Source organism: Cnephaeus nilssonii (assembly GCF_951640355.1).
Source record: "Cnephaeus nilssonii genome assembly, chromosome: 1".
In the NCBI taxonomy this organism is placed as follows: domain Eukaryota; kingdom Metazoa; phylum Chordata; class Mammalia; order Chiroptera; family Vespertilionidae; genus Cnephaeus; species Cnephaeus nilssonii.
In genome coordinates, this window is record NC_137072.1 from 21,508,053 (window position 1) to 21,530,172 (window position 22,120).

The following is a 22,120-nucleotide window of genomic DNA, read 5'->3' on the forward strand; positions in this document are numbered from 1 at the left end:
TTAACAGAAAAATCATGAATAATATGTTTTGTGGAGTTGGAACAAAAACCGACTTTTAGAACCAGCCATTCTTTTGCAAAGACAATCATAGCTCCCACCATCTTGAACAAGCAAGTGACTGGATAAAGTGGGCAATTACAGCTGAAATTTAATAACATGTGACTTAGATACATGGTATTGTTTGTGACACAAAAATTTCAAATCTCTATGTAGCCCAGTTTATCTATTTTTTTTCTTTGTCACATGCATATCGTATTGTAGTTTAGGAACCATTGACTAATCCCAGGTAACTAAGATTTACTATTTTTCTCATAAGAGGTTTATAGTTTTAGAGCTTACATTTAAGTACATGATCTATTTTGAGTTAATTTTTTTTCAACTGTGGTTTTATGTCTTTCATTAGTTTTGTAAAATTATTGTCCATTATATCTTCAAATATCGTTTCTGCCTCATATTCTCTTTTTCTAGAACTCTAGTTACAAGTAAGCTATATTTATTCACTGTGTCCCACATGCCTTTTAAGCTCTGTTCTGTTTCTCCATTTTTACTCTCTTTGCTTCAATTTGTGTATTTTTCTTGCCCTATCCTCAAATTCACTAATCTTCTGTTCTGCTGTGTCCAATCTACTATTAAACCATAAGTTCCTGATTTCAGATATTATGTTTTTTCAATTTTAGATTTTTTATTTATTCTTTTTTATGTATTCAACCTGAGGCCTGGCGCACGAAACTTGTTCACAGGTACAGTCCCTAGGCCTGGCCTGTGATCAGGGCCATATTCCCCAGCTGCTGGCAGCCGGCCCAGCCCCCCACCGCCACCCTCCCCCAGTTCCCCGTTGGCCATTGGAGGATCAGAGTCTGCCGACCCTGGGGGAGGGGCCAGGAGGTGGTCAGTGCGCCTCATAGCGACCGGTCAAACGGTCATTCTGGTTGTTCGGCCATTCAGTCAATTTGCATATTACTCTTTTATATATAGAGATGTTCTCCAATCCTTCCACTTCCAGGGAAAGGGGCAAAGGAGGGTTGCTGAAAGTGATAAGGGAGGCAGCAGGGTGAACTTTTTTTGTGGGGGAGAGTTTCCTCCTGATGAGGGGCTTCAAAGGACAGCAACCTACTTCTGCTACCCTCTGTCTCCAGAGACACAATTTCTGATTGGCATCTGGCAGGACAGAACAGGTGCAGGTACAGGACTGGGAGCGCCTTTCTGCATGCAGCTCCCTGGAGAGTCTCTTCCGGCCAAGGAAAGCTTTGTTCCAACCATTTCTCCAAGAGCCAGGGCTGCTGGGTGGTCTGGGGCAGGAGGGCAGAATGGAGGTGGGGCAGGGCAGGAAGAAGTATGGGGCAGAAGACTGGGGGGTGAGGGAAAGAGAGGATGAAATCTGGGGGGGGGGGGGGGGGCGTTGGTGCAGAAGGAGAGTTGGGGTCAGCATAGGAAGGTTTGGAGGTACGGGGGGAGTATGAAGGACCAGCAGATGCCAGAACAGGGGAAAGGGTCTACAGAATCAGGTGGGGGTCCCCGAGGGTGAGTATAGACTAAGTCCCCTCCCCAGACCCTGCCATCCCAGGTGGCTAGTGGGAGGGGCCCGTAGCGAGGCGCGGAGCCCCCTACACTTTGTGTCTGAGGCTCCAGAACATGTGGCCAGCACGCCTGCCCCTGCCACCCTGCCGAAGTGCTGCCATTTGGAACGCATTCGCAGACACGTGGATTGTTTTTAAGTTAATGCTTTTCAATTCACTCTGTTTCCCACTTGTCCTTTTTCTTTGAAAAGGCGATTCTGCTGGTGTGTGTTCCTTTGCGGGGGCGGCAGGGGTGTTCTCCACGGGCAGAGATCGGATGAGAGACAGAGACAGAGGCCCAGAGAGACACGGGGAATGAGTAAATAGGATCAGAGAGCAAGGCACAGGGAGAGAGGCACAGGGCGAGACAGACACGTGACACAGGGCGCTGTGGACGGGGACAGAGCTTCCCGGCCGGTGAGCGGCTCATTCGGCGGAGCAGCGGCTCCGTGGGGGCGTTCACCGCAGGCGCAGCTCCAGGCCGGAGTCCTCCGCGAACGGAAAGCCCTGGATCATTAGAGCTAATTCCATGTGTGCAAACAGCCGTGGTGGAGGCTGCGGGCCGGCCACCCCTCCCGGGCCTGCCCCCTGCGATCCCGCCCCAGCAGAGGGGCTTTGCTGGACAGCTGGGGCTGAGCGGGGCCTGGCGGCATGGGCCCCAGCATTTGGGTCCTTAGGTTTCTGTTATCTCGGCCTCCTGAGCATTCCTGTCCCTGTGAAGACTGAGAAGGGGCTCTCCTTGTATCCTGCCTCGGGAGTGCCTGTCTGGAGCTGAGGCTGTGGGATGAGGAAGGGACAGAGTCTGGTGCTTGGCTTTTGGTGATGCGCCACAGGACCCAAAAGAGTGACTTTTCTGAGCTTCATTTGCACGTCCATTCTGTGCATGCCTCTTCTGAGTCGCAGAGTCCAAGGGGAAGGAGAAAGGTGCGAATTCCTCACGTGTGAATGAGGCTTTACACTTTGAACTGCTAGCCTGAATCAGTGATCTAATTTTGTGGTTTCAGGAGCCTTTGGTGGGTTGGGTTGAAGTGGTGGTGGGGTAGGGTTTCATATTTGTACAGAGGCCCGGTGCATGGGTGGGGACTGGCCTACCTGCCCTGATGGGGGCCCCGGATCAGGGTGGGGCTCCCCGTTGGGGGTTGGGGCTGGCTGGGGTGAGGGTCCGTGGTTGTCCTGGTCTCTGGTCGTTCTGCTGTTTGGGTCGCTGGGCTTTTATTATATAGGATTCTTTGTAAAACGTCTGCATCTTTTAATCTATTTGTCCACTTTTTCTTCTGTTTAGTTATCTGTCACTCTATTTTACAGTAGTCATCTTAAAGTTTTTATCTGGATTCAATATCTGGCTTATCTGTGGGTCTTCTATTACCTATTTTTTCTTGACTATTGATCAATTTTTCCTGTTCATCCGCCTCATAATTTTTTATCAGATGCCAGACTTTTATGTTAAAAACTCACAGAGGATATAGCTGCTGTTATTTTCCTCTAGAGATAAAAATAGAAAGCAGGGTGAGGGTCAGGGACTGAGCTGGGCTGGGATCGGGTTCTAGTTTCAGTTCATTTCTTATTTCTCTTTGGTCCTTGGTTGTGATTCCTCTGGTTTTTTTATTGAGAGCCAGGATGGTTTCTAACTCCTCAGCCCTGGAGTTCTGCCTTTGAGAGGTTTAAAGTCAGATCTTTAGCCTCTTAATCACACAACTTCAAAAATATTGCAAATGTATTGAGCGGATTGACTGCAAGAAGGATGACTCCTTCTAGGTAGAGATTGTTTTGTATGCACTGGCAGAATGTGGGGAGATTTTACTCTCCCTATCAGTCCCAGTCCTTCAGCCTCCTCTACCACTCCAGAATTCAGCAAAGGTCTGGTGGGAAAGCTGGCTGTATGTTTGGGGCTCCTCTACATTGCCAATCCATTACACAACTCACATGACTATTAAACATTTCACTGGTTTCTCTTTTCCTGTGTAAAGTCTCTCTGCCCAGACCAAGCTTGAACAGTCCATGCCCAGAATCAGTAAATGTCACCAGAGAAGAAAACAGCTGGTGAATGTCAGCTCTCTTAGTCCAGGCCTCAGCAAAAGAAGATTTATTCAATTGCATTGTCCTTTGCGGGACAATGACTGAATAAGTGAAGATGCCAAACTAAAATTCTACACACAAATATCACTGAGGTCTTTGCAGAGGCCTGGACCAGAACAAGCAAGAACATCATTTCAGAGTAGACAAGTGTCACTAGAACTGAGCAAGAGGAAGCTTCACGAGCAATACCTTATGTCAGTGAAAAGCAATAGCAGTACTATACTGAATAAGAATCCAGTTCTGTTTTAGCCTGGCCTTGAAAAGAGAACTGATTCACTTAATGGAGTAAGTGCCTGGGGTTCTTGAACAACATAAATGTACAGCTCAAGAGGAAAATAATAGACTGTCTGCTAAAAGATCAGGCAAGAATCCCAGATTTTTGGAAATATGCCACCAGTTTCAAATTTATATTACATTTAATTCAATGATATTAGGAGAAAAGATGAATGTTGGGATATTATGTAAAAACTAGAGGTCCCTCAACCCCGCCTGCACCCTCTCCAATCTGGGACCCCGCAGGGGCTGTCTGGCTGCCAGTTTAGGCCTGATCCTGGGAATTGGGCCTAAACTGGCAGTCGGACATCCCTCTCACAATCCGGGACTTCTGGCTCCTAACCACTCACCTGCCTGCCTGCCTGATTGCCCCTAACCACTCTGCATGCCAACATGATTGCCCCTTAACTGATTGACGCCTAACTGCTCCCCTGCCAGCCCAATCGCCCCCCAACTGCCCTCCCTGCCAGCCCGATCGCCTCCAACTGCCCTCGCCTGGAGGCCCGATCGCCCCCAACTGCCCTCCCCTGCAGGCCTGGTCGCCCCCAACTGCACTCCCCTGCCAGCCCGATCACCCCCAACTGCCCTCCCCTGCTGGCCATTTTGTGGCAGCCATCTTGTGATGACGTGGGGGCAGCCACCTTGTGACAACATGGGGGCGGCCATCTTGTGACAATGTGGGGACAGCCATATTGTGGCAGCCATCTTGTGATGACATGGGGGTGGTCATCTTGTGATGATGCGAGGACGTGAGGGCCACCTAGGCTTTTATTAGTATAGATAATGCTTATTACATTCATCTTTTTTTAAAAATATATTTTATTGATTTTTTTACAGAGAGGAAGGGAGAGAGATAGAGAGTTAGAAACATCAGTGAGAGAGAAACATTGATCAGCTGCCTCCTGCACACCCCCCACTGGGGATGTGCCCGCAACCAAGGTACATGCCCTTGACCAGAATCGAACCTGGGACCTTTCAGTCCGCAGGCCGATGCTCTATCCACTGAGCCAAACTGGTTTGGGCAACATTCATCTTATTTTGATGTTTTACTCATAAAGAGTAAGCTAATTTAGAGACTTGATAAAGATGCCTTTCACCTTAAGAAAACTGATATATCAGAAAGCAAGCTAAAAAAAAATAAATTGGAGTGGGAGATATGCACATTTAACTAATTGAAAGCTAGTGTGTGCTAAGCATTGTACTTGGCACTGGCTGTACACGGAAAAGGTGCTAATCCCTTGCTTTGGATTGAATGTTTGCATCTCTCCCCCAAATTCATATGTTGAAGCCCTAACCCCCAACGTGATGGTATTTGGAGGTGGGGCCTTTGTTGTTCCACTTATTTATTCATTCATTGGTTGACTCTTGTATGTGCCCTGACTGGGAATTGAAATTGAAATCTTGGTGCATGGGGATGATGCTCTAACCAACTGAGCTATCATGCCAGGGCTGGAGATGGGGCCTTTGAAAGATAATCAGGTTTAGATGAGGTCATGCCAGTGGAGCCCCCACTGTGGGATTAGTACCTTGATGAGAGAGAACACAAGATCTCGCTCCCTCTCACCCATACTCTCACATGTGAGGGTATAGCAAGAAGGCCATCTGCAACCTGGAAGATACTCTCACCAGAGCTTGACCATGCTGGTACCCTGATCTCAGACTTCCCAGCCTCCAGACTGGGAGAAATAAATATCTGTTGTTTAAGCCACCCAGCTTACAGTCTTTTTTTTTATAGCAACTCTAGCAAACAAAGACATCCTGCTCTTGTACCTTTGAAAAGTAAGCCTCGCCGAAACCGGTTTGGCTCAGTGGATAGAGCGTCAGCCTGCGAACTCAGGGGTCCCAGGTTTGATTCCGGTCAAGGGCATGTACCTTGGTTGCGGGCACATCCACGGTGGGGGGTGTGCAGGAGGCAGCTGGTCGATGTTTCTCTCTCATCGATGTTTCTGACTCTATCCCTCTCTCTTCCTCTCTGTAAAAAATCAATAAAATATATTTTTTAAAAAAAGAAAAAGAAAAGAAAAGTAAGCCTCATGATGAACTTAAAATGTGATTAAGTCAAGAATATATATATTTTAAGCATCATTTATGACTATTTAAAATATATTTTAAAACTCTGCAATAATAGGATTCCTCCAGTAAGATTTACTTCCTAGATACTGTTTTGCTAACCTTTATCAAAATAATATATCCTTACCATGAGAGCAAAAGTAGTTTTACCATTCCCCTACTGAGTTTAATTTAACTGTCCAGATCCAAATGGGAAAAACATACTATCAAATTTTCAAAACCGGGAAAGTACCATGAGTTCTACAAGCATTTGTTTTCCCTTCTACTCCTTCAACAAGAGTAGGGTGTCAGGGAGGAGAAATGCGAGAAGGCTAAGAAGAAAACAAAGTTCACCCAAGAGAAGCAATAGTGGTGGAGGAAAGAAATTTAAAAGGGACTGAACAGAAGCTATGTAAGACTAGGAAGTAAGACATGAGTGGGAAAGGAAAGAGGTTTTTAGTTTCTATTTCTTTTTTTAAAATATATTTTTATTTATTTCAGAGATGAAGGGAAAGAGATAGAAACATTAATGATGAGAGAGAATCACCAATTGGCTGCCTCCAGCATGCCCCCTACTGGGGGTGGAGCCCGCAACCCGAGCATGCGCCCTTGATGGGAATCGAACCCGAGACCCTTCAATCCACAGACCTGACACTCTATCCACTGAGCCAAACCGGCTAGGGCTTAGCTTCTATTTCTTTAAAAACAGGCCTCAATAGAGAAAGGAAGTGGGCTAAGGTGGATAAACCACACTTCCTCTAAGATCATGATTGAGTCGCCAATATTAATTCTGCCAGGCTGCCTACTTGATGGTATTATACCTATAAATCTTAATTCATAATTAGAAGTATATTTTTTTGCATTTCATTTGTTTCACCCTTTCATAAAACATACTTCAGACTGCTTCCTAGATTTGCCCCTTTAAGGCCATGGGTTCAATTTCTCCTATCGCTTTGCTGATGGAATAATGAAATGTATGGAACAGAGCCATAATTAATAAATCAGTTTTTATATATGCTTTTAGTTTTCTGTATCCGGGGAAGGGTAAGAGGGTAGCTGTTTCAGGGGAGATTTACACTTGCGATGTTCCAGGTCCATGCGCGAGGTCCGTCTCTTAATCTGTGAAAACACAAGTCACCTCCTCAGGGAGCATCAGCTGCAGAGAAGCTTCTTTCGGAGGCCCAGATCTGGGGCAACCAGCTTCCCTACTTCCGGCCCCGCCCCCTCCCCGGCGGTTGCTAGGAGACGTGATGTCACAGGAAGCGAGGCCTGGAATAGGTTAAAAAGAGGGGAAGCCCCTCCCCCTCAGCAACCTTAGCTCCCGGTGCTGGTGCTCCAGCTGTTCGTAGGCCTGGGGTGGAGGGTCTGGCCCGCGAGAGCCCCCCGCGACCCGGCCGCCGCCGCGTCCGCGGGCTCCCGCCCCCCCGCCCCGCCGCCGGGCCGCCGCCGGGCGGGAGACTCCAGGACGGCTGCCCGTGCTCCGGGCCGCGGCCACCGTTCCCACACCCCGCGCTGCCCGCCACGTCCCCGGTCTCGGCCAGCGGCGCAGCGTGACGGGTGACCTTTCCGAGCCCAGCGCGATGACGGTTCCCGGCTCCAGGCCGGCCCGGCCTCCTGGGCGCCACGAGCTGCGGCCCGTGCGGGTCTCGGCGCCGCTGCTGCTGCTGCTGCTGCTGCTGCTGCTGGCGGCCGCGGGGCCGGCGCGCGGCTGGGAGAGCGGGGACCTGGAGTTGTTTGACTTGGTGGAGGAGGTGCAGCTCAACTTCTACGAGTTCCTCGGGGTGCAGCAGGTAAGCGGGGCTCCTGCCCGCCCGGCGGCGGCGGCGGCTCCCGGGCAGAAAAACGTGCGGGTCACGGCGGAGAGGAGGGGCTGGGGCGGCTCTGACCCGGCTCCTCCGTGGGAGCCGGCGCTGCGGCCCAGGCTCGGCCGTCCCGGGCTCCACCGCCTCCTTCCCCGGCCCACCGGGGTGTCTCTGCCTCAGGAGGAATTGTTCTCAGGTCCTCGCCGCCCGGCTCCCCTTCTCAAGTTGCCGTCTCAGTTTAAGGCTGGACGGCGCCGCCAGCCGGGTGGTAATACCCTCCCTCTCCTCTGCCATCTGGGGGGGGGACCCTGTCACCCCGCAGTACAGGAAGAAGGAAGAGGGGTGTGTGGGAAGGAGCAGTCCTGTCTCACTGTGAAATTTCACCTTCCCCGTTGCACTTACTCTTGGGCTTATTTTAGCTGCCTCCGTTCCTCCGCCTTTCCGCGGGGGTAGGGATGCGTTTGGGTCGGCGCCTGCGTTGCAGAAGTTTTCCTTGCACTGCATGCACTTGGGACTCTGTTTAGCCTGGCGGATAGGGCTTGGAGCCCCAGGTTAGAAGTCTGGAGGAAGTTGAAGCTACCTTGGTCCTAGAACCCATACAAGGAAATATTAAGTTTTGGGGGGCAGGAGAGGCCCTTGAGCTGCTAAAGGAAGAGAGATGCCCAACCAGCAGCGCAGGATGATGTCTTTTTGTTTCCTTTTTTTATCTTGGGACTTTCACCTGTAAAGTCCATTTGTGGCCCTGTACTTCTTTCTACCTGTGAGTGGTCAGTGAGGGAAGACAGCTAGTCTTTATCTGAATCGTACTGCCAAGAAGGTGACATATGGGGTGAAAGACAGGATTTCACACGATCTGACTGAAACCGGTATAAGGTGCTTTGAATAATTATGGGGTAAAAAAAACATTAAGTTTTACCAGCAATTGTCATTCAAGGTACACTTCACGTGACTAGATATGCCCTATATATGTGAGCTATGGAGCTTAACACTAAATGGAAAATTACTTTTCACTTAAATATAATTTAACTGTTGCACTATGATTTCAACGAATTTTATTTTTTGTAAGAGTTACTAAAGTACAAGCATTCACACTCCAAATTCATAGGAGCAATCAATTATGTACTGTCTGTATTCATTATCTTCCCGCTCATAGACAAATATATCTCATTACAGAGTAAATGATGCAACATGTGCAAAAATCAGTGAAAATAACCAAAGGCTTTTAAGAATGCTTTTAATATTGATAATATTTGTTAGAATTTATCATGATTGATTAAATTCTGTAGCTCGAGTCTTATACATAACCTATCCAAAGATCTTGAAGATGCTTTCCAGTTATTCATGGAAAATTAAGCCCCTTTAAGAGAATACAAAAATATAGTAGCAGTAGTTTAAATTTTAGAGTATGTAATTTAGCTTGCATGTGAACTCTCATAGAATTTTTGTTTATAATTTCACGCAATTTAATTTGCGGAGTTAGGCAGTGTGGACCAACCAGAGCACTTAACTGTATGGGCAAAGATGGAAAATAAAGAAGCATAGATAATCAAGAACATTCTCTGTTTAAGTAGAATTTGAAAAGGATCCAGAAAATTGTTTTAATTTGTGTTTCTCTACCCAGCCATGCCAGAAGAAATTTTATTCTACCTAAGCAGAGAAACTGATGGGAACTAGTTCTCTACGTTACACTGAATCTTAACTTTCTTGGAAGACTTTCAGAGGACCAGAAATCTGTTAAAAGACAAATGCAGCCTGTCATTGGTCTCTTAAAGTGTCCTTTTCAGGCCAGAGCCAGCCAGTCTTTTGGTGACCTGCCAGATATGAGGGACCAAGACCAAGGAGGTTGGTCACTCAGCGTGGTGACCTGGCTCTATACACTCATCAGCTTTGTTGTCCGTTCAACAGAGATTTATTTGACACCTACTACATACATTTTAAGCAATGGGAGTTGGTTGGTGTATAAAATAAAACCTGTAGCCTTATGAAACTCACAATTTAGTAAGGGGAAACACATCCTATATAATAAAAGGTTAATAGGCAAATCGACCAAACAGTGGAACTACTGGTCGCTATGATGCGCACTGACCACCAGGGGCAGACGCTCAACGTAGGAGCTGCCCCCTGGTGGTCAGCGCGCTCCCCCTGGTGGTCTGCACTTCCCCCTGCTCAGTCAGAAGCCAGGCTCACAGCTGGCATGTGTAGCGGCAGTGGTGGGAGCTTCTCCCGCCTCCGCAGCAGTGCTAAGGATGGCCAACTGACATCCCTGGTGGCGGGCCTAAGCCGTCAGTCGGACATCCCCCAAGGGCTCCCGGACTGTGAGAGGGTGCAGGCCAGGCTGAGGGAACCCCCCCCACCCCATCTTGAGTTGCATGAGTTTCGTGCATTGGGCCTCTAGTAGTAACATAACCAAACAAGTAATTGTACATGTCAGATGGTCAGAGGAGGCCTCTAAAGGAAATAAGGGAGTGAGCCAGGTGGGTTAGTGGAAGAGCATTCAAGGAAGGCAGACAGTTGAGTGCCAAGACCTTGAGGCAAGAGCTTGGATAGAGTCTGAGGAACAGCAAGGCAGCCAGTGTGTCTGGAGCAGGGTGAAGGAGAACAGTAATAGGAGATGAGATCAGAGTCATGGGGTTAGGGGAAGATCTTACAGGGCTTTGTGAGACATTATAAGGACTTTGGCTATTAATTATAAGTAAGTTGGGATCTCATGGGGGGTGGGCGTCAAACAGAAGGAGGTACATGGTTTGACTTAAATTTAAAATAACACTTGTGTTGAGGGTCCTCTGTATGTATGTCATTAGTTATTTAGAAGATTAATTATGGTGTAGAATATAGATTTTACCTGGGTGGTGTAAAATAGTCATATTTTGAATTTAATTGGAAAATACAGCTGGCAGGATTTTATTGATTGAATGTGAGAAGTGAGAGAAAAAAGAATTGAGGATAATTCTAAAGCTTTTGATGTCAGTAATTGAATAAGTACTTGTGTAATTGCAGTTGCCACTTACTAAGATGGAAAAGCCTGGGATAGAAACAGATTTGGTTGGGGGTAAATCAGGAATTTGGTTTGGGGTCATGCTAAATTTGAGGCATCTATTCAACATTCAGATGGCTATTTAAGTCTGCAGTTATAAGGAGAAAGGTTTGGACTGTAGATAAAAATTTGGAATCCCTGGCATTAGACAGTAATTTTAAGTCAAACAACTGGGCAAGTTCACCAGGGGCGTGAGTGTAAAGAGAGAAAAGTGAGGTCTGGGAGCTAAGTATTGGAGATTCCAAACTGTTACAGTCAGGGGCATGGAGAGGAACCAGCAAAAGAGATGGAAAAGGAGCAGCCTGTGAAGTAGGAGGCAAATCAAGAAAATACTGCCACTTTCAAATCAAATAAAGAAGTATTTTATTTTATTTTTTATTTTTTTAAATATATTTTATTGATTTTTTACAGAGAGGAAGAGAGAGGGATAGAGAGTTAGAAACATCGATGAGAGAGTAACATTGATCAGCTGCCTCTTGCACACCCCCTACTGGGGATGTGCCCGCAACCAAGTTACATGCCCTTGACCGGAATCGAACCCGGGACCCTTGAGTCCGCAGGCCGACGCTCTATCCACTGAGCCAAATCGGCTTCGGCATAAAGAAGTATTTTAAAGAGGAGAAAGTGATCAGCTGGGTTAAATACTGATGATAATTCAAATAAGATTAATCCTGAGAATTGGCTGTTCAATCTAATAGTGTGGAGGTCATTGGCTACTTCAGCAAAAGCTGTTTCAGTGGAGTGGTGAGATCAGTGTCTGGGTTCAGGAGAGAAGGAAGGGGAAGAATTGGAGACAATTAATATAAAAATTTTTTTTGAGATGATTATACCCCAAACTAGAAGCCAGGGATAGTGAGTGAATGTGGCATTCATTATATCCCCTTTCTCCCAAGTTTAAGATAGTTAGCTTATTTATTCCATAAACTCTATAATTAGAATAATCAATTACTTTAAGAGCTTGGACCAGACCACTTTCTGATTCACAACCTTGGGCAAGTTAGTGGCCTCATTTTTAGAACATGTGGTACCTTCTTTAGGTAATGTTTTTTTACATGGCTTTTATAGCCCTCATACAGTGAAGGAATCTCTTTCCATGTGTTCCTAGATTTCAAATTCACAGGAAATTCCAATTTGGGTATTGCATCTTTTTTCTTTTTTTTAAATTCTCATCCGTATCCATTGATTTTTAGAGAGAGTCGAAGAAAGGGAAGGGCAGAGAGAAATATCGATGTGCGAGAAACACATGGATTGGTTGCCTCCTGCACGCTCCCAACCAGGGCCGGGGAGGAGCCTGCAACCTAGATGCGTGCCCTTGACGGGAATCGAACCCGAGACCCTTCACTCCACAGGCTGATGACGCTCTATCCACTAAGCCAAACCTGCTAGAGTGGATGTTGCATCTTTTCAGATGAGATAGGGTGAAAGATTAGGGGCATGTAGGAAAACGGATGTGTTACTGAAATATCTTTCATTTGTAACTTACATTCTAGGTCCCCACATAGTAGTTGTATTTCCTCTAACAGTTGTTCCTTGGACACCTGTATTTCTTGTGGGGTCAATGGCAATTCTGTGTTTTTTTCATTGTCTATTTGGGCCATGACTTTCTTTATACTTTGTGCAGTATTCTAGCCAATAGTATATCAGATTGATTTTTAAAAATTTTTGACTTGAAATTGTGACAAGCTAAGTTATTTGAAATGTTTCAGTGTTTACTTTCTGATGAAATCAGAGTATTCTTTGTGGTGCCAGTCAGCAATTACTGATTCCTACTAACAGAGCTAGAAAATGTGCTCCTTTCTCATAAAAATTTTTTAAGAATATATTTTATTGATTTTTTACAGAGAGGAAGGGAGAGGGAGAGAGAGTTAGAAACATCGAGAGAGAAACATCCATCAGCTGCCTCCTGCACACCCCCTGGTACATGCCGCTGACCAGAATCGAACCTGGGGCCCTTGAGTCCGCAGGCCAATGCTCTATCCACTGAGCCAAACTGGTTAGGGCTCTCATAAAAATTTTTATAACTGCATCCTTACATTTAAATGAATGCTGGAACTTAGTTTTAAAAGAAGAAAAGTTATTGCCATGTGCTTATAAAAATATTGGATTTTAATTTTTAATCAGAATGAATAAAGCTTTTATACTCTTTCAATCTGTATTTCAAATGTACAGACAAGCAGCCTGTTTAAAGGAGGGACAATTACTGCCCAGCCATCCCATAATCAGGTGGTGAGGGACTTCCCCGAAGAAACTGCTATCTCCTGACACATCTCTTCCATCTCTCCAAGGAGGAATGAGTGACTTTGTTGGAGGGTGATTGCCTTTGCTCTGTTTTTCTTGATTGGAGAGAGCTAATCAGTCAAAAACAGTCAAAAAGCTCTAAACCGTGGTAATCAGTCTCTTCTCTGCCCTAAGCCAGTACGGCAATTATCCTAGACAGACTTTCTCTCCAGTGTTTCAGATTGTTCATAGGAAATGCGTGCTGTCTCAAAGTCTGGCCTGGAGAGGCAAGGGCAGACATTGCTAGCGAGCCCATTCGGCCCCCATACCTCATCTAAATTCTTCTGATCGATGTAGCTTTTTAGCCATAAATGTGATATTTGATTTCTGTCTGCCTGATTTCTGATTTCTGTCTCAGTTTTTTTGGATGGGAAAAAAGCATGAAGTCATTAATGGGGCTTCTCAATCCCAGTCATAGTCCTTTTTAAACATAAAGATGAAGATCTCTTTCATAATTGGTGAACCTGTCCTGTGATTATCAGTTATCTACAATGATTCTTATTGTGGATTCCACTGAGCATGTGGTATTAGTTGAATACAGTCCAGTCTTCCTTCAGTGAGTCTGTTCCCTTATAAATCCATGTCGTGTAATAACAGCTTCCCCATTTTCATTGTGGAGTCCAAAATTATTTGTTAATTTCGAGTGAGGGAGAGATATAAAATCTGGAATGGTAGATAACTTTCCAGTCATTTATATTGCTGATGTTAGGCATATCATGTGTAGAGTTAGAGCTGAGTAAATACTTATTTAATTGTATATACCTTTTCATCAAATTGGGTAATCATAAAATTGATTTACTTTTCTGATGTCCACACTATTTAGTGGAGGCTGTCTGGGCATATTTTATGGAGCAAAGCAAAACTATTGTGAAAATTTTATGGGTAGAGCTGATGGAACAGAAGTCCTCTTCTGGTCCTGGGGATCTGTTTGTAAGTCAGGCATTATTGGGTCTATTTGGGCAGTAATGCCATTAGTTAATTTCACCCAGAATTGAAAACATTTCCAAAGCCTTTCTTGTATCTAGATGTGCAGTGAGAAGAGAAACCTCTGATTGGGTGAAGCAGGAAGCTATAGTCAAATATTTTCAAAAGTCTTTATTTCATCAAAACACTTAATTTTGGAAGCCTAATCCTATACTAATGAATATAAAAATATGATTGCTGTGTTTTAAGTTACATCTTAGTGTTTCATTTTAAGAGCTAAATATTTGGTTTTTATATTTACTGAAATTTGTGTGTAAGAGTGTCATTAGGATTTCATTAGAAATTTAATTGAGAATTTGTCTCATTCCCACCCTTCTTAATACTAAATTAAAGTTAGGAATAATTCACTTATTCAAGTGTTTCTGATTGCCATCATCCAGCAACTGGAATCTCATGTGTAATCACACATGTTGCCTGATTCCCTCATGTTAGAGTATGTGTGTAAAACAATATGCTTCATTAATAGACGGTTGCACATTATAGTACCAGTGAGTTGTAAGCATAAAACTCTGTGCAGCTGCACAGTTAGTTAATATAATTTGAATTCAATATTAAAGGTAAAAGTCTAAAATCACAAATTAAATAAAGGGCATGTCATAGTATAAGCAGCATTATTAAAATGCCACTAAGAACAAACACTAGGATTAAAAAAGGGAGTAATTTCCTCAGTTAAATTCTGTAATACAGGGTTGGGCAAAGGTGGGTTTACAGCTGTAATACAAATAATACAATACTTAATATATAATACAAGAATAAACTATTTTGCATACTTACAACTGTAAGCCTACTTTTGCCCACACCTGTAATACAACTTCTGATTATATAAAGTGTAAGAATTTTTGAAAAGCTACATGAGACCCTACGGCATGTGTTGTGAGCTGTAGTCAAAATGATTTAACACCAGATAGGTCATTTTTATCATTTACTGGAAATATGTGAACAGACCATAGAGAAATCCCAGGGTCCACTTACATGCCTGCTAAGGAAGGTAGAGACATCTCATTTCTAGCCAATACTTAAGGACTTTATACTATTAAAATGGATTAGGTTAAGGAAGCTATCCCAGAACAAATTGAATTTATACATAACCAAGAAGCCTCTGACATTTTGGATTTTTTATTTTATTTTATTATTATTATTATTTTAAATATATTTTATTGATTTTTTACAGAGAGGAAGGAGAGAGATAGAGAGTTAGAAACATCGATGAGAGAGAAACATCGATCAGCTGCCTCCTGCACACCCCCCACTGGGGATGTGCCCACAACCAAGGTACATGCCCTTGCCCGGAATCGAACCTGGGACCTTTCAGTCCGCAGGCCGACGCTCTATCCACTGAGCCAAACCGGTTTCGGTGACATTTTGGATTTTTAAATTGCGCATCTTATTAACAGTTATTTTCAATGACCGTACTTTTAGTTAACAGATAAAAGATTAGTAACTAGGTTCTTCTTTACTTTTAAGTTAGTGTTTTGGGGTTAATAGTTGGCGATTAAACTTGATTTAAGGAAGCTAATATGTATGTATAATGTAGGATCATTGGAAATTGTGATTTTACTTGGAGTTAAGTATATCATATCAGATATTGTTTTTATATGGATCTTTTTACCTGTGATAGGAAATAGACTTCCTGTGTTTAAATAAAGTGTTTTAGTTGAGACATTTTATAAAGTTCAAATAATTGCCATCCTATGTTGTCCTATAGTAAGTAGTTATACAGAATTAATGTGTGACATTTTGTATCACACCTTTGAAAGTATAATAAGGCTTAACTTAGAGTAAATTAGATTGATCTTGAAATTAATTATTGTGGAAAGCTTTATAGGTTTTCAACAATGCTGCCATCTCTCAAAACATCATTGAAACTTATTTTAAATTGCCTTCAAAGCATATTACCCTCAATAGTAAATCTTTTAAGATGGATTTGATATTTGTCTACAGCTAATAGTCATTTGGAACTAAATTTGGTGACTAAATGGGGTTAGCAAGCTTGGGTAACTACAATTTGAATTGATAAAGAGATCTAAATATAAATTTCACATAAGGCTCAGGAACTGGTTTGAGGACTACTCAAAGAAGAGGTCCAGAGAAGTTTAGAGGGATATCAACGTGAAGTAAATTTATAGCCTTACAAAGTAACTGAATATATTTCAGTAAATAACATTTGGAGTACTTATTACTTTGTGGGTAGCAACTTTTTATTACCTATAAGAGAAAAATATACAAATAATTATCTTAATTTTAGAGAAGTGAGAAAATATTGAGCTTGTATAGTGATTTTCAACCTTTTTCATCGCAGAGCACACATAAACTAATTACTAAAATTCTGTGGCACACCAAAAAAATACTGTATTTTTGCTGATCTGACAAAAATTGGTATAATTGTGATTCCTTCACACCAGATGGCTATTGTTGTGTTTGCTGTTACCACCTTTTTATTTGACAATCTAAGGGAAAAGAGGTCAGTTCCCTGACTAAATAGTCAGGTATTGTATGTTTTAAAAATTTTTGTGGCACACCAATGTGCCTGCTGTGGCACGCTGGTTGAAAATCGCGGAGCTAGAAGAAAATATTGTAATTATTTGCCTGCTTTTATTAAAAAACACATTTTTAAAAATATGTTTCTATGAGAGAGAGAGAGAGAGAGAGAGAGAGAGAGAGAGAGAGAGAGAGAGATATGCCTCCCCTACTAACCTCAACCAGGGACCGAGCTCGCAACCTGGGCATGTGCCCCAACCTGGAAACAAACCGTTGACCTTTCAGTGCATAGGATGATGCTCAACCAACCGAGCCACACCAGCCAGGGCTATCTGCCTGCTTTTAATATTAAAAACAGGTATCACAAAAGTATTCATTATATAATATTTCCACAATAAAGTTATTTAGAGCAGAGTGGCAGAGGAACCAGAATAAATGTTAGGGATAGAGTTGGTAGCTGAATATACAACTGAGGGAGAAAATAGGCAATTCACAGGGAGAGGGAAGTGTACATTAAAAAGGAAAAAAAAAAGCATAAATACAAATATAAATAGTAATGGAGTAATATCTCCATCTTGTGGCGTGCGTTGGATATTGTCATTAAAAACAGAGGGGTTGTATTTTTGCAACTGTAGGCATAAATAAGAATAAAATAATGAGTCAGATTTTTTGCAGTGTTTTGAAGGGACCTTTAAGACCAAGTTTCCCACCTGGTGTACTGCAAGCAACTGTGCTGATGTAGTGATGCCCTCCCTTGATGGCCTTAGCAGTTTACTCCAGTGTGTCTCACAATGATTTTTTTCCCCCAGGAAAAATTTTAAATACTAGTATATGTAAAATACTAGAGACCCGGTGCATGAAATTCATGCACTGGGTATGTGGGGGTGGGGGGCCCTCAACCTGGCCTGCGCCCTCTCATAGTCCGGGACCCCTTGAGGGATGTCCACCTGCCAGCTTAGGCCCGATTCCCTGGTCGCAGTCTGGGACCCCTCGCTCCTTACTGTCCACCTGCAGCGGAGGTGGGAGAGGCTCCCGCCACCGCTGCTGTGCTCGCCACCTGTGAGCCTGGCTTCTTGCTGAGTGGTGCGCCCCCTGTGGGAGCGCACTGACTACCAGGGGGCAGCTCCTGCGTTGAGCGTCTGCTCCCTGGTGGTCAGTGCACGTCATAGCGACTGGTTGTTCCACCGGTCATGCTGCTGCTTGGTCGATTTGCATATTAGGGTTTTATTATATAGGATGATTAGTCTTATGAAAATTTTTGCTATATTAAAGATCCTTATTAGCCCTCATAGAAGCAAAATAATCTGGATATAAAAGGAATGAAGATGTGGTTGATGAATTAGCATCCCTAAGTTACTTGATTACATACTCTGGATGGTGAATGACCATTAAACATTACCATAGTTTGCATAAAGGAATACTTAAATGATGTTTAACAATCCTCTGTGTAAAGATAATACAAATGACTTTGGAATACATATATATACAAATTCGGAGTCCCTAAAGTAATGTTTTTTTACATTAAGAGATAAGGTATTATGTAATTTCTAAATCATGACTGACATATTTCAGATTTTTAAAAATATATTTTTATTGATTTCAGGGAGGAAGGGAGAGGGAGAGAGAGAGAAACATCAGTGATGAGAATCATTGATCAGCTGCCTCCTGCACTCCCCCACTCCTGGGAATTGAGCCCACAACCCGGGCATGTGCCTTTGACCAGAATCGAACCTGGGACCCTTCAGTACGTAGGCTGATGCTCTATCCACTGAGCCAAACCGGGTAGGGCTATTTCAGATTTTTGACAGATGACAGATTTTTCAAGGCATTGGTCTCCCTAGAGCAGCATTGTGCAATAGATATGTAATACAAGCAACATACATAATTTTAAATTTTCTAAAAGCTGCATTTAAAAATGTAAAAAAAAAGAAACAGGTGAAGTTAATTTTAATATTTTATTGTATCAAAATATTATTTCAAGATGCAGTCACATTTTTATATATTATTGAGATATTTCACATTCTAGCTTTTTTACTAAGCCTTCAAAATTTGATATGTAGTTTGCATTTATACTTTTAGTACACTTTAATTTAGAGACCAAGTTTTGATTGGAAATACTTGATCTGTATTGATATTTTTATAGAATGTGTAGCTAATAAGTAGATTAATATATCCAAATTCTTCCAAGCTGAAGAATCAAACTCCATACTTTCCAGTAACTGAATCAAGTATTATTTTAAAATTTGAATATCAACTAATTAAATAAAATTAAACATTTGGTTTCTGCCTTGCCTTGCACATTTAGAGTACTCAAATATGGCTGTTGGCTACCACACTGAATAGCAGAGCCTTAGAGAATTAACATTCCTCTTTTGTATAGATATATAGATACTAGAGGCCCGGTGCATGAAATTTGTGCACAGGTAGGGTCCCTAGGTCTGGCCGGCGATCAGGGCCGATCGGGGCCTTCCTTCCCCCGGCTGCTGACTGCTGGCCGGGGTCTTCCTTTGTTCCGCGCTGCCCCCTGGTGGTCAGCGCACATCATAGTGAGTGGTCAAACTCCCAGTCAGTCGAACTCCCAGTCAGTCGAACTCCTGGGGGACAATTTGCGTATTAGCCTTTTATTATATAGAGAAGATATATCTAAATGTGTATATATATATATATATAAAGAGCCAAGGTCTGTAATGTCCAAAAAGACAGAAGGGACGACCAAACGCCAGGCTGTGCGCAGCAGGCTCAGGTGGGTGGGGACTGGCGAGTGGGCTGAACTACTTACCTCTCGGAGAGAGAGAGAGCGAGAGGCATGGCTGCTGGCAAAGCCTGGAGAGAGAGAGAGAGGCAAGAGCTGATCAGCAGCTGCCACGGAGGCTGTGGATCAGACCCCGCTTCTCTCTCCGGGCCTCTCCCGCAGCCACGCCTCTCTCTCTCTCTCTCTCTCTCTCTCTCTCTCTCTCTCTCTCTCTCGGCCTGCCAGCATCCTGGGGCAGCTGCTGATCAGCCCTGCCTCTCTGATCAGGTCCAGAGATAGGCCCGGAGATGCTGACTGGCATAGAAACTAACCAATCAGAACCAAATCTGGGTGAGCTGAGAGGAGCCAATGGCTGCCTAGGAGGCAGAGCTTTTGACTCTGACTGGCATAGAAACCGACCAATCAGAACCAAATCTGGATGAACTACGAGGAGTCAATGGCTGCTTAGGAGGCAGAGCTTTTGACGCTGACTGGCATAGAAACTGATTAGTCAGAACCAAATCTGGGTGAACTGCCAGGAGCCAATGGCTGCCTAGGAGGCAGAGCTTTTGACACTGGCATTGAAACTGACCAATCAGAACCTAATCTGGGTGAACTGCGAAGGCAGAACCTAAGGTGGGGGCTGAGGAGGGGTTTTAAGGGCAACAGCTATTTGGTGTAAGGTGTAAGGAAGCAGTTCAATTTCTTAACCTTTTGCACTTGGATGTCGAGTGTAACTTGACATGGTTAGCATTAGAATAAAGGAATCGAGAAAAAAGCAAGCAAGTGCAAAGGGTTAATGACCGGTTTGGCAGTATAGTGCATATAGCTGGCTCTCAGTCCAGATATAGGGATTATGTATTTTTGTCTGCCAAGAGCATCTCCTGCTGAAAAAGTCTCCCCCCCGCCCCCCATTTAAGCAATCCTATCCTATATAATCTATACTAATAAAAGGGTAATTTGCTAATTAGGCTGGGTCGACTAGCCATCTTCTGGATGTCCGACTTCCTTCCAGACAAAGCCATTGTGGTGGGGGCTGAGGCAGAGGCAGTTAGGGGCAATCAGACCAGCAAGGGAGGGCAGTTGGCGAGATCAGGCCAGCAGGGGAGGGCAGTTAGGGGCGATCAGGCAGGCAGGCAGAGGTAGTTAGGGGCGATCAAGCAGGCAGGCAGGCAGGCAGAGGCAGTTAAGGGCAATCAGGCAGGCAGGCAGGTGAGTGGTTAGGAGCCAGCCCAGATTGCGAGAGGGATGTCTGATTGGAGAGGGTGCAGGCTGGGCTGAGGGGACCCTTCCCCCCCCCCCCGCCCCCCCCCCCCCGCACGAATTTTGTGCACCTGGCCACTAGATTTTAAATAAAATCACTGATTATTGTTTCTATTTTGTTAGATATACTAGTAGTTTGTAGTCTTCTCCTCCTCCTCCTCCCCCTCCTCTTCCCCCTCCTCCTCTTCCATTTTAACCCAGTGTACTTTTTGTTGTTTTGTTTTAGATTGTTTTGATTGTGCTAGATACCATCTTTCTAGTTGGTTATCTGTACATTTTGTCCTTTTTTTTTTTTTTTTTTTAACCTGTAAAGGCTATTGGTATAGGTCATGCTGCTCTTCTAAGGACAATAGGTTCTGAATGTGTATAGAAGCCTGTCTGCAAAGGTTGTTTTCAGGCAAACAATTTAATTCAAATTGGTCATTTACTTTTGGTGATTTGCCTGTTGTATTTTATAACTCTTAAAATGTTATTAACTTAACATATTAGGTCTTCAAGGGTGCTTTGACCAAGAATTCACCAGAGTTCCTATTTTGTAATTTTAACTTTGAGGTTGCATGTTCTCCCTATTTAGTCTGAAACTCATCCATCAAATATATTGCTAGCTATAAATATTCACTGTATTCTCCACAGCCATCTACTTTTATTATTATAAATAATACCTTTAATTAAGTGATTTTAAAAAGAGATTCCCAAATGCAGTTCCATTTGTGTGCCATTCTTTGAACTCTTTATAATATCAATCAGGGATTCCAGCCATCCTTTTTTAATAACCACCTCTGCCACTTCTACATGCACTGCTTCCTAGTAAGTACTGCTTCCCTTTGGACTGAATAATTAATTGCCAAATTTTTTGCCTTTGCCTTTTGTAATTCATAAGCAACTGAGGGAAAAAAAGTAGATCTTAACAGTCATGGTTCTTATACCTAGCTACTGTTTTTTTAAATAGTCCTGGTATAAGAAAGAAATTGCACTGGGGTCAGAGGTGTTAAAAATTCAACCTGAGGGGGGAAACAACAAAAACAAAAGTTGAAGAACCTGAATAATAGAATCCTGAAGTTGGAGAGATTACCAGTATCTAACCTATTTACTCTTAATAGGAATGTCTTCTGTAATCCTCCCAGCTGATGGTCATTTTATTTATGTCTAATAATGGGGATTGGGAACTAACCTGTTAAGTATTTAGATAATAATACTCAGTAGAAATTTTGTTCTTATGTAAAGCCAAAATCATAATTCTCATCTACTTGCAACTTCATTTGCAGTCCTACTTGCAGTCCTCTTTTGAAAAACACCTGAATATATATTCCCTCTAAATTATTTTTCTGAAATGCCGTAAAATAAAATGCACAAGGGAAATAATTACTTGTTGATTCTCTGCACAACAGTGGAGTTATTTAAAAGTAATCATGGTTCCTTGTATAATGATTATACCTCAATAAAGTTTAAAAAAATACAAGCAACTGCCCATTATACAGTAGTCCTTTAATATTTGTTGAAAGAATGATAATATGTCTGTTGCATGGTTATTTTCTCCCCCACATCTTTGTGAATTTTATAAACAAGAGATTGATATGAAAAATAAAAAAATACAGGC

The 22,120-nt window shown here is 43.3% G+C and overlaps 1 protein-coding gene across 2 annotated transcripts in view; it reads left to right on the forward strand.

Annotated features, from left to right (window-relative positions):
- The first annotated feature begins 7,254 nt into the window (after positions 1 to 7,254).
- Positions 7,255 to 22,120, forward strand: part of DNAJC1 (DnaJ heat shock protein family (Hsp40) member C1) — a 224,887-nt gene continuing 210,021 nt past the window's right edge. For both annotated transcript variants that reach the window (XM_079770626.1, XM_079770627.1), the window contains exon 1: positions 7,255 to 7,744. In XM_079770626.1, coding sequence (XP_079626752.1) covers positions 7,535 to 7,744 — 210 coding nt within the window. In that variant the 5' untranslated portion in view covers positions 7,255 to 7,534. The remainder of the gene's footprint in view (positions 7,745 to 22,120) is intronic.